We start from the raw sequence: 13745 nt of genomic DNA, 5'->3' as shown, positions 1-13745 counted from the left end.
TGTACATAATATATTAAAGAAACAAAATAAATAATAATACATTTATAAAAAATAGTGAATTATTACGCCTCTGAATTAATTTTTGTGTCGGAAATACTAAATGCCTTCATAAAATTCTTCAATTCAAAAATCTTATAATGAAAATTAAAGCACCTGATCTCAGGCATCTAGATATTTTGTAATTTAAATGTCATAATATATTATACGATATTGTAAAAAATTAAAAAAGAATTTGAAGGACTTACTCAATTAGAAAAGTAAGCGACACGTGCATAATTATATATAGTATATTAAAATCACTTTTTGTTAAATACAAATTGCTTGTCTAACATGGATAATATCTGATCTGAATAAAAACTGATTTTTCGGCTATTTGGGGTCATTTTTTCGGCGAAAGCGCGGCTTCGTAGCCTAGCACGGTGTATAAATTCTTTCTACTAAAACTACTCCCTAAAAGGTACACAATCCACCTGAAAAGTCCCGGTCGACGAATTAAACCGTGGGTTCGACCTTTATTTACTGGACTATACCATTTATATTAAAACCAAACTATGTGACATGTGCTTCGCTCATACGAGCATCATTTTTTAATTGAATTTCTGTCTGATAATATTTGTGTGAGCGAAACACGTGTCACATAATTTATATTTAGTATTAATACACACAGATGCAAAAAACGCACTGGAGACATTTTTGGCCAAATTTAAAGTGTTATATTTTTGTGATTTTTAGCCCTATTTTCATGAATTTTTTAGCAAACTGTGTATAATTATATCAACTTTAATGTTTTTTATAAACTTTAGTATTTGGCATATTATACAGGGTTGATCGAGGGGTTGTTTTTTACCCTAACTTTAAAACACTCTATGCAATAATTTCGTGTGTAAATTTTCCGAAAATATAATTTTACTGTCAGAACCATGACACCTGAGCACTTTGTTTTTTGATTCATGTCAATACATCCTTTGGATATTTTTTAAGAATGAAATGAACGATCAATTTGCAATTTTTTCAATTTTATCATTACTTTTTGATGTAATTTTTTAATACGATGAGATGGTTTTGGTGACAATTGCCGTAATGTTATATTAGGCTGCATTGGATTCTTTATACTAAATAAAAAAAGAAACGTTAAAGACTAACGATACAGTCCGGGTTTTAATAAACATTAATAATGATAACAGAATTCGATATTAAAGAAAACATCTGTAATACTCAAGTATACAAATAGAAAAAAAATGTAAAAAATACCCTAATACTTTGTATTGCCTCCCTTGGCTGTTACAACTGCTTTTATATGTCCGTTCATATTGTCATTGAGGCTGCCTATATCATATTGCTTTATATTTTTCTATTCTTCTTTAAGTACCAAGCTAAGTTCATTTAATGAAGGTGGCAACGCTTTGTAACCTCTAACCCTCCTGCCAAGCATTTCCCAAACGTCGAACATGATGGGCAGTTTATAGTAGTACATAGTTCACAACAGTCACCAAAGCCGCCTTGTCATATTGAAAAATAACTTAAAAAAATGATAATTGAAAAAATTGTAAATTGTTGGTGGAAAGATTATTTCGCTCTTAAAAATTAACCAAGGCATGTATTGACATGATCCAAAAAACTGAATGCTCAGGAGATATGGTTCTGACCGTAAAATTATATTTATGACAATTTACATGCGAAATTATTGCACAGGGTGTTTTAAAGTTTGAGTAAAAAAACAACCCCTCGATTAACCCTGTATAATATGCCAAATACGAAAGTTTATAAAAACTGAGTTTACGAAATAAAGTTGACATAATTATATACAGTTTGCTAAAAAGTTCATTAAAATATGGCTAAAAATAAGAAAAATATAACACAATTAACACAATAAGAAAAATATAACACTTAAATTTGACCAAAAATTTCTCCGTTGCGTTTTTTTTTTGTATCTGAGTATACATATATGCGACCGAGAACTTGGATCTTTATTCTTCTTTTTTAATTTACAAATCAGACCTTGTTGAGAAAAATGGACGCCTTCTTTAAATGAATATAAAAGTCTTCAGAAAAAAATATTCAATATGTCTTCAAAAACCATATACTCTACCTATATCTGTAGGTGCAGAATTCCAATGAAAATCGAAACTTGATCCTGAAGAATTATTGCTATCGTTCAATTTTTGAAAATGACATGTATCTGAAATAAAAAAAATAAGAACTATAATATAGCGTAGAGAATTATAAATCCCAGACTATTAAAAATAGGTATATGCTATATAAAATTATTTTCGTATTTTAGCCATGTTTCGTGGCTAATCTTACTGTAGGTTGCCCAATAATTTCATTCTTCTTTAAAATTATTTTATATAATTTTGTCTGAACAAGTGGGAGTAAAAAGTTCGAGCAATTTGATAACGCCTATAAAAAATAGTCACGGAAATAGTATTAATGTACGGTTTAATGAAAGCTTTAGAGAATTATAAATCTATTGTAAGCTGATTGATAAAAATTTAATAATAAATCTAACTTTACGATTTCAGTTGTACCTTATTAATATTCATCGCAGGAGCGTGTTTACTACGAACTTTTTGCTTAAAATTTATTTATGTTTTGTGTATTAATAGATATAGCCAAACTTTAATAAACACATTTAAAATCCATGATACACTCAGATCCACAGTGTATCAAAGGACAGAAACACAAAACAACAAATCATATTTCGAACATTTTCATGCGTTATGTTTGTTTTGCAAACTTTACTTTTTGTTATTTTCAGTTTTCCATTATTTTTGAAAGCTGAAAATTTTCCAAAATAGCAGTTATATAGCAAGAAATATTTTTATTTAAATATTACAGCTTCTTACGGCGCCGTCTCCTTTCGAAGGTTGGCGATCCAAATAGCTAACGTCATTCTAGATACAGCCATACGAAATATGTCGATTGATGAGCAACCAAACCATCTACGAATGTCATTTAGCCAGGAATTCTGGCGTCTGCCGATAGATCTTTTGCCCTGGACTTTGCCTTCAATTATTAATCTGAGAAGTTCATACTTTTTACCCCTCATTATGTGGCCTATGTAGCGTGTTTTTCTTTCTTTGATGGTAAGCATGAGTTCTTTCTGTTTTCTCATTCGATTAAGAACCTCCACATTTGAAACTCTTTGGACCCATGATATTCTTAATATACGGCGGTAAATATACATTTCGAAGGCATCTAGTTTTTTTCTAACGATATGTCAAGAGTCCAACTCTCACACCCGTACAGGAAACTGAAAAAATGTAGCATCTGACCATGCGTACCCGTAGCTCCAAACTCAAATCTGACCTTGTGAAAAATTGTCTCATATTTATAAATGTTTTTCTAGCTTGTTCTATGCGGCTTCTAATTTCTTTCTTCGGGTCGCATTGATCATTTACAATACACCCCAAATACTTGTATGAAGACACTTGCTCTACTGGGTCACCGTTGATATCCAGGTGAATCTGCACAGGTGTTTTGATGAATGCAAGAACCTTCGTTTTTGTGGTATTTATGAGGACACCGCAGTTTTCACTATGCCGAACTAATTCATTCATTAGCCTCTGCAAATCTTGTTCATTCTCGGCCAGCACAACTGTATCGTCGGCATACCTGATATTATTGATCACTTTCCCGTTAATCTTAATTCCACATTCGATTCCTTCTAGAGCTTCTTTGAAGATAGCCTCTGAATATATATTAAATAAGAGCGGTGACAGCACACAGCCCTGTCTTACACCTCGTTTAATCGTGATTTCTTCTGACGATGTTCCTTCAATTTTAACCACTGCGTTTTGCTGCCAGTAGAGATTTGTAATCAATCGAATTTCTTCTCTATCTATTCCGGTTGTTTTGAGGACTCCTATAAGTTTTTGATGGTTAACGCAGTCAAAGGCTTTTCTATAATCTATAAAACAAGCGATTACATTGACATTCATGTCTCTGCAACGCTGAATGATAACGTTTAATCCGAATAACGCCTCACGAGTACCTAGGCCACTGCGAAATCCAAATTGAGTTTCGTCTAGTTGGTATTCGCATCTTTTATAAATATTACATACTGATACTGTAAGAACCCTTCACTTTTTATTTTATATTTATTGACCCGCTAGAAAATGATTCTTCCATCTGTGTATTGGCGCTATTAGATCTTTATCTAATAACTCACCGACATTAAACTAAGTAGCCAGTTGATATAGTAATTTGTTTTTTAAATTTTACAAAACAGCAATTATATGGCAAGAAATATTTTTATAAGAATAGCTTTCGGCTGTATCTCGGAAAGTATTAGTCGTAGTGCTTGCGGAAAAAATATTTATAACTAAAGAGAGCATGAGAAATTGCTGGAAATTATTTTCAAGTTTGTAGAGCGGCCGCTAGAGGGCGCAACTGCTATTAAAAATATGAAAAAGGAGTTTTTACACAATTTTGCCTAGATAACGGACACTATAAATAATAGATTCATAATCCTCAGTAATTTTTGCATGTTTTTTGTTAGAACCATTTTCCCCTATCTGTTAAAATAAAGTGGTGGGGGAAGGTTAGATCTATTTTATTTCAATGTTAATAACTCCGGACTGGTTGATCGGAATTCAACATGTGAGGACTCGTTTAATAGAGCGTTTCTTACTCTATATTATGTCATATAAATAATAAAAATAAGCTTTTGAACGTAGACGCTAGGGGTCGCTGTCTTACAATTTAACAAACATTACGCGTTTTTTCGAAAAGGTTAAATGCGATAGTATATGTAATTTTAGCTGATACCAAAGAGTAATAAAAGGTTAAAAATTCAGCAAAAACTGCATCTTCATATTTTTTTTTCAAACCAAAGTTATTAGCAGAATTATAATAAATACGAAAAAATAAGCCCTTAATTACCTTATATTTCTAACACGGTATCCCTAGCCCTCTTGATTATGACCATTCTAATAAAAAATAAGATAGAAAAGATTATTTCATTCAAAAAATCGACAGTGTACCAGAATACCATAATACTAGGTGTATTGATATCTAATAATTAAGATATCAATGAGAGTGACTAAGAAATGACGCCTCAGTGAATTCCTGGTAGGCTTTGGAAAAAAGTTGCTTTTAAAGAGATAGTTTAAACTTAAAATATTATTATATCAACAATTTGATAGTCTCAGCAGCATTTTTTACCTTTTGATTGTTCTTCTAAAAATGCCTTTCTTCAAAAGAGAAAAAATGCTGCTAAGACTATCAAAATGTTGATTTAATAACTCTTTGACGATTATATTATATTACGTCAAAAGCATCTTTTTTCCAAAGCTTACCATGACTTCACTGAGGCGTCGTTTCTTATTCACTGTCATTGATATCTTAATATTACACATTAATACATCTGGGTATTATCGTATTCTGGTATATTGTCGATTTTAGAATAAACTAATCGTTTCTATCTTATTTTTTATTAGAATGGTCATAATCAAGAGGGCTACTGTAACCGTGTTAAAAAAATAAGGTAATTAAGGGCTTATTTTTTCATATTTATTGTAATTTTGCTAATATCTTCGGTTTGAAAGAGAATATCAAGATACGTTTTTCGCTGACTTTTTAAACTTTTATTACTCTTTACTATCAGCTAAAATTATACATACTATTGCATTTATTTTTTTTTGAAAAAAACGCGCAATATTTGTTAAATTGTAAGACAGCGCCCCCTAGCATCTACATTCAACTGCTTATTATTATTGTTTATACGCTTAATATAGAGTAAGAAACGCTCTTTTAATGCGCTTGTTAGATTCCGTTCATCCAGTCCGAAGATATTAATGTTTAAATAAAAACAGATCTAACCTTCCCTACCACTTTATTTTGGCAGATAGGGGAAAATGGTTCTAACAGAAAATATGCAAAATTTACTGAAGATTATGAATCTATTATTTATAGTATCTGTTATCTAGGCAAAATTGTGTAAAAACTCCTTTTTCTTATTTTTAATAGCAGTTGCACCCTCTAGCGGCCGCTCTACAAACTTGAAAATAATTTCCAGCAATTTCTCATGTTCTCTTTAGTTATAAATATTTTTTTTCACAAGCTCTACGACTAATATTTTCCGAGATAGAGCCGAGAGCTATTCTTAGTGGACACCCTGTACAATAGATTTAACTGCTGTTATTTTGGTTCAATTAGGAATTTTAAATTGACATGAAAATTTCTACATTTTGAGACAAAAATGTTTTCACTTCAGAAATATTAGGGATAATTAATCAGTTTGAGACACATTATAGGTTAAAAGGGTTAGAAAATATAATACTGAAATTTATATAGAAATACTTACGATTATAACAAAGCATTAACTGAATCTCTTGGTCCTCATATAAATCAAGTGCAGTCACTAAATGAGCTTTGGAACCCTCTACGGTATGCAGATGCTGAGCTTGACCTGATCGACCGTTCACTATGTCCCAGTGATTTTTGTATCCAATACAAACTAGCATGTCTCCTTGGGAAGGAGATATTGGACTCCAGCCGTTATCCAGTATGGTTAAAATCGTTGGTGTTTCGGTTAAATTCAGTTCCTAGAATAGAATGAATTAATTTTTATTTCGGAGAGTGTAGGGATAATATACCCAAAAGAAAGTGAATCCTTCTATCGTATCTGTATCACTAGCAGGGCACCATTGCGTCCACGCAGCGGAGTGTTTCCACTGGAACATGAGCAATCTTTTACCAATAGCAACGCACATTCTTAGCTTTGCTCCACCTGTAACATAACATTAAAATTAAAAATATAAATATTTATTTAGAAATATCTAAATTAGGAAAATAGAGATGAACCATCTTAGCTCTATACTTCATTTCTTCTATACTGCGTAAATAATTATCATAAAAATACAATACGATCGAAAACAAAGGTCGTCGAATGACAATGGATGATAATTTTGTCGAGGTCAAACTCTAGACGTCATTTACTTTGGCCATACTCTTCTTGGTTTTCTAATGGCGCTTACTGCCGGTTGGCATTAAAGTTATGGCCCTTTACTGCCAACTGTGTCATTGGCTGTAGTTATGGCCCTTTACTTTCCTTAAGTGCTGTTAAGAAGGTTAGTTTTGTTGATGTAAATAATAAAAGTTTATATATTTATAATAAACAAGACTAGGACAACTGCTTTACATCCGCAGTCTGATGGGATGGTCGAAAGATTCAATAAGACCATTGAAGAACACCTCTCGAAAATGGTGGACGAACATTAAAGAGATTGGGATTAGCACATACCGCTATTACTAATGGCGTATAGAAGTGCAGTTCACAACACCACCGGACTTTCACCATCGAAGATTTTATTTGGTCGAGAATTACGGTTGCCTTGTGACTTGGTGTTCGGATCACCAGACAACGGCACCACGAACGTAGAGGACTACGCGGATGAACTGAAGGAAAAGTTATTGGAAATTCATAAGGCCGTTAGAAGGAAGATTGCGCTAGCCAGTGACCGGATGAAAGCTCGTTACGACCTCATAGCTAATTCTACGGGATTTGAACAGGACGATATGGTATGGTTATATAACCCGCAGCGCAAGATAGGAAGATCTCCAAAGTTAACTCCAGCATGGGAAGGTCCTTATACAGTCATCAAGGGGATAAATGATATTGTGTACTGGGATTCAACGCAGCCCTAGAAGTAAGATGAAAGTAGTACATCTGGATCGATTGAGGAGATACCAGACTGGAAATCTTGATCGGAACGATCAAATTTGAGAAGGGGGCAATGTCAAGGTGTATGTGGCGTCATCTGTCGGAGAAGCGAGCAACTAAATCGCAACGTGTCGAGAAACCTGGCGAATTCACCAGAAAGTAAAAGAAGCATTACAGAATTCTATAGAAGGTACCAGAAACAGTTGGTATGGGTATATAAAAGCCCAAGCTCGGCAGTTGGACAGTTTGAAGTTTGATAATACCGCGTTTTAAATTGTGAATTAATTGGCGAAGGTGCCAGAAAAGTTAGAGTAATAGTAGTTGCATAAATTGTGTATTATAATCAGTATAAATTGTGTGTACAGAGTGAAAAAAAAAAATAAATTCGTTAAGTATTTGATCGTAAGTTTAAATTAGTAGACCCACGGAATCCGTAACAATATTATTGATGTCACTAAATAAACCCTTGTATAAAATTTTATACTTCTAGGTGTTATAGTAATGCATTTTCGTACAGCAAACTTTCATTCCCTATTCGACTCCCTAAGGGTATGAATTTCATAAATTCGCTTTGTCCAAATAATTAACTCATGTCTTTTAAATGATCCTTTGTGCAAATTTTTATGTGTATAATCTAGAGGTCACGAAGGTTTATATACATTTTTACTAACTTTACCCATTTGGTTGATGAATTTCAAAAATCTCTTCTAATTCTTTCTGTAGAATTTCATTCTTAAATTAAGGAATTTTTATACAACAAATTGTTCGACATAATTTTACACTGCAAGAGGACGAATTTCCTAAAATCGCTTTACGTACCTAATTCACTAATCACTAATATCATTTAAACGAACCGCTAATATTACTACGTATCTAAAGCTGGCGGTATAAACTGACCCCTAACCATAGATAAGATACTATATCCCCTAACATATCTAAAAATTTGATATATAATCTAAGTGACACATCACTGACAATGACAAATAATTTATTTCTGGAGGTATTGTGTGTAGGTCTTTTTCAGGTATGTTTTAATATTTATTCGTTTTTCATAAAGAAATAGCGATTTAACGATATAAAAATACTTCATAACAATTCTAGACATATATACCTTTCATTTAAAAAAAGAATCATCAAGATTGGTGAAGCGGTTTCGGAGGGATGGATGCAACAAAAAAAACCTTTGAGCTTTTATATATGTATGGATGGATATAGATGGATTTATTTTTCTTTCCTAAATATTTTTATTAAAAAGTGCCGGTTAAGCTTAATCACGTGACATAAATTTGATTTGATATGAACTATAGGTAGGTAATATTCAAGTAACGGGAATAGAAACAATTACATTTTGTTTTTTTACGGCGAATTACTGCATATTTAAAAAATCAATCGTAGTGTCAAAAACTGACATAAGATAGTTTGTCAATTTCTGACATTTCCAATTACAAAAATTAGTATTTTAGATTTAAATCAAGAGTGGCTATATCAAAACCACTAATTTTTAATCAAGGAGCATTGGAAGAATATATTTGTTCGTCTAATGTTTTTTCGTGGCACAAAAACTGTCCGAGATGTAGCTGGCGTTACTGTCAGCCTGTCCGAGAATTCCGAGATTTAGTTTAGCTCTGCGCCGCTGTGCGCTGATCGTTTACAGCGCAGGAGATAAAGAATACTGTACCGTAGTTCTGCTTTTAATCGACAGAGTGAGTGGTTGCCGGATACAGTGTTGCCAGAACTACTAATTATAGTTAATAATACGGATTTCCGGTCATTAGGTACACATTTTAATATGGCAACACTGTCGCTTTCAGGTCCACACCGTCTTTGATATGCCCTCGCGGCCGAATTATAGAAAATAAGTGTTTTATGCGTTGACCGCAGAATGAGTGTAGGTTCCACCGTACAGCACTTGAGACGTAAGGGGAAATCAAACCAGCCTTGTCACAAATTTGTCCATTAGGTTGCGTATCTTTCAAATTCTTTCAATCAACGCTGCTACCTTCAAACAAATGACAGGGCATTTGATATAAATGTGTCTTTTCAAGTGATAAATTATTAAATTTGAAATTTAAATCTGATATCTAGTATGTAACGAATATCTGGAAGACTTTATCTGGATACCTGCCAGACATAATATATCTTTATTTCTTAACAATGTATTACGACTGATATATATGTATCTCTCATATCGTTCCCATCGTAATACTATGCGCATATGAATTAAGTTCAACGAGTCGCAAAAGTTATACTCCACACCGTCGATCTCGATAATAAGGCTTTCAGAACAAAGTACCTATTGTTAAGGGTAGCGAAATGGGGCAACAAGAGGATATGAAACCGTTATAAGTTAGTCCTGATTCGGCTTTAGTTCTGTGCGAGAATGTAAAAGTTTCATCAAAGCTTGATATTTTGCTTTCATCTTGCATATTGTTTTATTATGGGATGGGATAGTTCTGTAATTAGCTCATATTCACGATATACGGCTTGATCTAAATAATTATTAGTATTTTAATAAAACACGCTTTTAGATGTATCAAATTTAATGAGAGTAATTTTAAATCTACATGTTTCGGCTTGTTAAGCCTTTTTCAAGAGTTTTTTTAAGTTTTAAGTAATAGCATAGTTTTAAACGCAGTAAAATACCCCAAGAATGGAAAATGTCTCATTTAATATTCATATTCATAATATTATGTTTCTGTTTAAGTACAAAATACTTACTGAACATTAATTTGGATTTCTAAGCAATACGTCCACAAATGATGCAATTTTTTTTCTCTTTAATAAAGTTTACTCCAGCCTAAATAACCATCATTCTACAGCAACAATGTTCTGTGACTTTTCTAAGGCGTTCGACTGTGTAAATCAGAAGATCCTAATTAATACACTGCAGCACTATGGATTCAGGGGAACATCTCTCGAATGGTTTAAGTTATATCTGAGCAACAGAAGTCAACTTGTGAGGGTGGATACCACGTTGTCTTCTAGCAAGCCAATAGAATGTGGAGTACCACAAGACTTTATTAACAACATTGCTAACATAAACAATCAGTGGTAAAATATGTCTTTTTGCAGACGACACTAGGTTCACTTGGAGCAACAAGGACGTCACGGCACTTCATAGGATTATATCAAATGACTTAATCACCTTTAAATCTTGGTGCGATTCGAACCTCCTGAGTCTCAACATTTCTAAAACTAAAGCTTTGTCGTATAAAAACTCGCTGCAGCCTTTTGTACTTAACAACACCACCATTAACGTCGTAAAATCTGTAAAATTCTTAGGGCTTGTTGTAGACAATTCTCTGAAATGGGACATGCATATCGACGTTTTGTCGAAAAAATAAAGCTCTGCCTGTTTTGCATTAAGATCTGTTTCTAAGAAGCTTAACTTGTCAGTGGCTAGAACTGTTTATTATGCACTTTTTAAGTCGCACCTCATATATGCCCTTCCATTCTGGTGTTGTGTGACTCAATTTTACTGCATTTTCAAGCTCCAGAAGAGAGCTGTTCGATATTCACTGGAATTAAACAGCAAAACTCATTGCCAGGACTTTTTAAAAAAATTAAAAATATTAGCTCTTCCTTCCTTATTTATATTTGAATCCGTCTGCCTAATACGTAAGCATATATCAGCTTCTCAAGAAAGGCCATCTCACACTTATTCACTCAGGAATGCGGAGCAAGATCTTTATCTACCTACCCCACGCTCAGAGTTACTTAAAAGTTCAATTTTATACAACTCGAAAAAAATGCACAATCACCTGCCATTTGAAATCAAATCCATAACATCATTTTCTTCGTTTCGCAAAGCATTGAAATCTTATTTACTAGACAAGGCTTTCTACGCCGTAAATGACTTATATTTTGATAATCGAATTTGATCTTGTCAACACTGGCCTAATATTTGCTATTACCATATTTACTATAAACATAGTAAATATTTTTGAAACTTATTTATATTTTTTTATTCTTTGACATTGTAAACATTTACAAATGTTTATTTTAAACAATAAGACTGACAATGTAATTTGTATACTTGTTTTGAATTCTCTTTTGTTTGTTTACTTTACCTTTGTCTACAAATTGTAAAATTTTTCGACAATAAAGGCATTTATTTATTTATTTATTTATTTATTTAAAAAGAAAAATCGGAGAGACCCTGGATGCTACAGAGGACTAAGTGTCGATGACCAGGTTGTTTAGAAAAATTCTACAATCCAAACTAAGAGCAATTATTGGCCATAAAATTGGAGAGGACCAAAGAGGATTTAGACCGGGCAGATCCTATGTAGACTTTTAATACTTCAGAAGCTTCTGGAAAAGCAAATATCCGTAGAACAGGAAGTTCACTTGGCTTTTGTAGATCTCGAAAAAGCGTAACGATACGATATCCCGTCAAAAATTGTGGAAGGCTCTGGAACGGCTAAAATTAAAAGGAAGGCTCGGTCACTTCCTGTTTCACCGGAAATGACTACAACTTTTGATTTTTAAATAGCACCCTCGGTATTTTTTTACTTTATTGGATAGAAAATGACACTCTGAATAGAATGACATGTCATATGTCAACTTTTGACATTGTCGCTTAAAAAAATATCGTTAAATTTCAATCTAGAGTGCCATGGATGTGTTAAAAACACTAATTTTAATGATTGTCTAATGTTTTTCGTGTCCTGTCCTGGACGGTTAAAAGATATATAAAAGTAATCGTTCTCTTACCCAGACAGCACAGTGACATTTTAAAGACATCTATAAGACAACTTGTTTCAACATTACTGACATCCCAAAGACGTCTATTTTAGCCTTTAGACGTATTAAAGGCATCTTACCAACGTCTGATGTTGAAAAACCCAACATCTTTAAGACGTCTTGAGTACAATGTCTTTAAGATATATTTTAACAATGTACTTAAGATGCCTTTTAATATGAATGAAAATGGGAGACAATGGTGAATTATAAAATGTTAGAAACATCAAGAAAATTGATGGTATTAATACCTTTTTCAATAGTAAATTGTATTCTCGGGTTAATTGAATTTAATAATGTTAAAAAACTGTTTAAATTTCTCTCGGTGCAATTATAAAACAGTCTAATAGATTACAATTTGATATTTACAGAAAACCCACTACCACAGACACTGTAATACATAGTCAATCACACCAATCCTGGCAAATCAAAATGTCACCCTTTCATAGTTTAATTCATAGATTAGTAATGTTTCCACTGAGCCCAGAGAATTTTAAAAAAGAGTTAAATATTATTAAACAAATTGCCATCAACAATGGATATAAGTGTTCCCTTATTGATAATATGCTAAAGAAAAAACAAAAGAAAATATTAATGAAAAATTTTTATTCCGCTAATTCTAAAGACAATAACAATTATCGACTGTTAAACTACATTCCTAATTTAACTAACAAAATATCAAATAATCTCAATAAAATAGGATGTAAAACTATTAACGTAAATAAAAGAAATTTAGGTCAAATGTTATTAAATAATAAAGACAAAACTAATGTCAAAAATAAGTCGGGTGTATATAGGGTGGATTGCAATGATTGTGATGCCGCGTACATAGGCCAAACAGGTAGAAATTTAGATATAAGGATTAAAGAACATGTAAAGTCTATTTATAATCTCCAGCATAGTTCTGGTCTTGCAACTCATTGTATAGTAAATAATCACAAAATTAATGAAAACTCAATTAAGTTACTACACAGCGAAACAAAAGGTAGACGCTTAAATTACATTGAACAGTTAGAAATACTAAAATCTGTTAAAAACGAAAATAATGTTAACGACCAACAAGGATTTCTAAACACATTTTTTATTATCCCTATTGTAAACTCTCTGAACACACCCCCATAGCGAATATATATATATAGTTACAGTGTAGTTAGACGATTAGTTCTTAAAAAACTCTTGAAAAAGGCCTAACAAGCCGAAACATATATGTTGAGTTAAAGTTACTCTTATTAAAAGTTTTTTGATACATCTAAAAGCGTGTTTTATTAAAATACTAATATTTTTATTTCTGTTAAGATTATACCATATTTCTGTCATATTATACCAGATTATACTC

At 32.5% G+C, this 13745-nt stretch overlaps 1 protein-coding gene across 1 annotated transcript in view; it reads right to left on the bottom strand.

Moving 5' to 3' along the window:
• LOC115883956 (GTPase-activating Rap/Ran-GAP domain-like protein 3) overlaps nucleotides 1-13745 on the bottom strand; it is a 298089-nt gene that overhangs the window by 17213 nt on the left and 267131 nt on the right. Inside the window, exons 13-15 of the mRNA XM_030902380.1 lie at nucleotides 6600-6733; nucleotides 6308-6548; nucleotides 2090-2179 (exon numbers count right to left, since the gene is read on the bottom strand). Of these exons, the coding sequence (XP_030758240.1) occupies nucleotides 2090-2179; nucleotides 6308-6548; nucleotides 6600-6733 (465 nt within the window). The remainder of the gene's footprint in view (nucleotides 1-2089; nucleotides 2180-6307; nucleotides 6549-6599; nucleotides 6734-13745) is intronic.

The sequence above is a fragment of the Sitophilus oryzae genome, unplaced genomic scaffold (genome assembly GCF_002938485.1).
Source record: "Sitophilus oryzae breed Bouriz unplaced genomic scaffold, Soryzae_2.0 scaffold_2006_pilon_pilon, whole genome shotgun sequence".
NCBI lineage: Eukaryota > Metazoa > Arthropoda > Insecta > Coleoptera > Curculionidae > Sitophilus > Sitophilus oryzae.
This window is presented reverse-complemented; position numbering and strand designations above follow the sequence as displayed.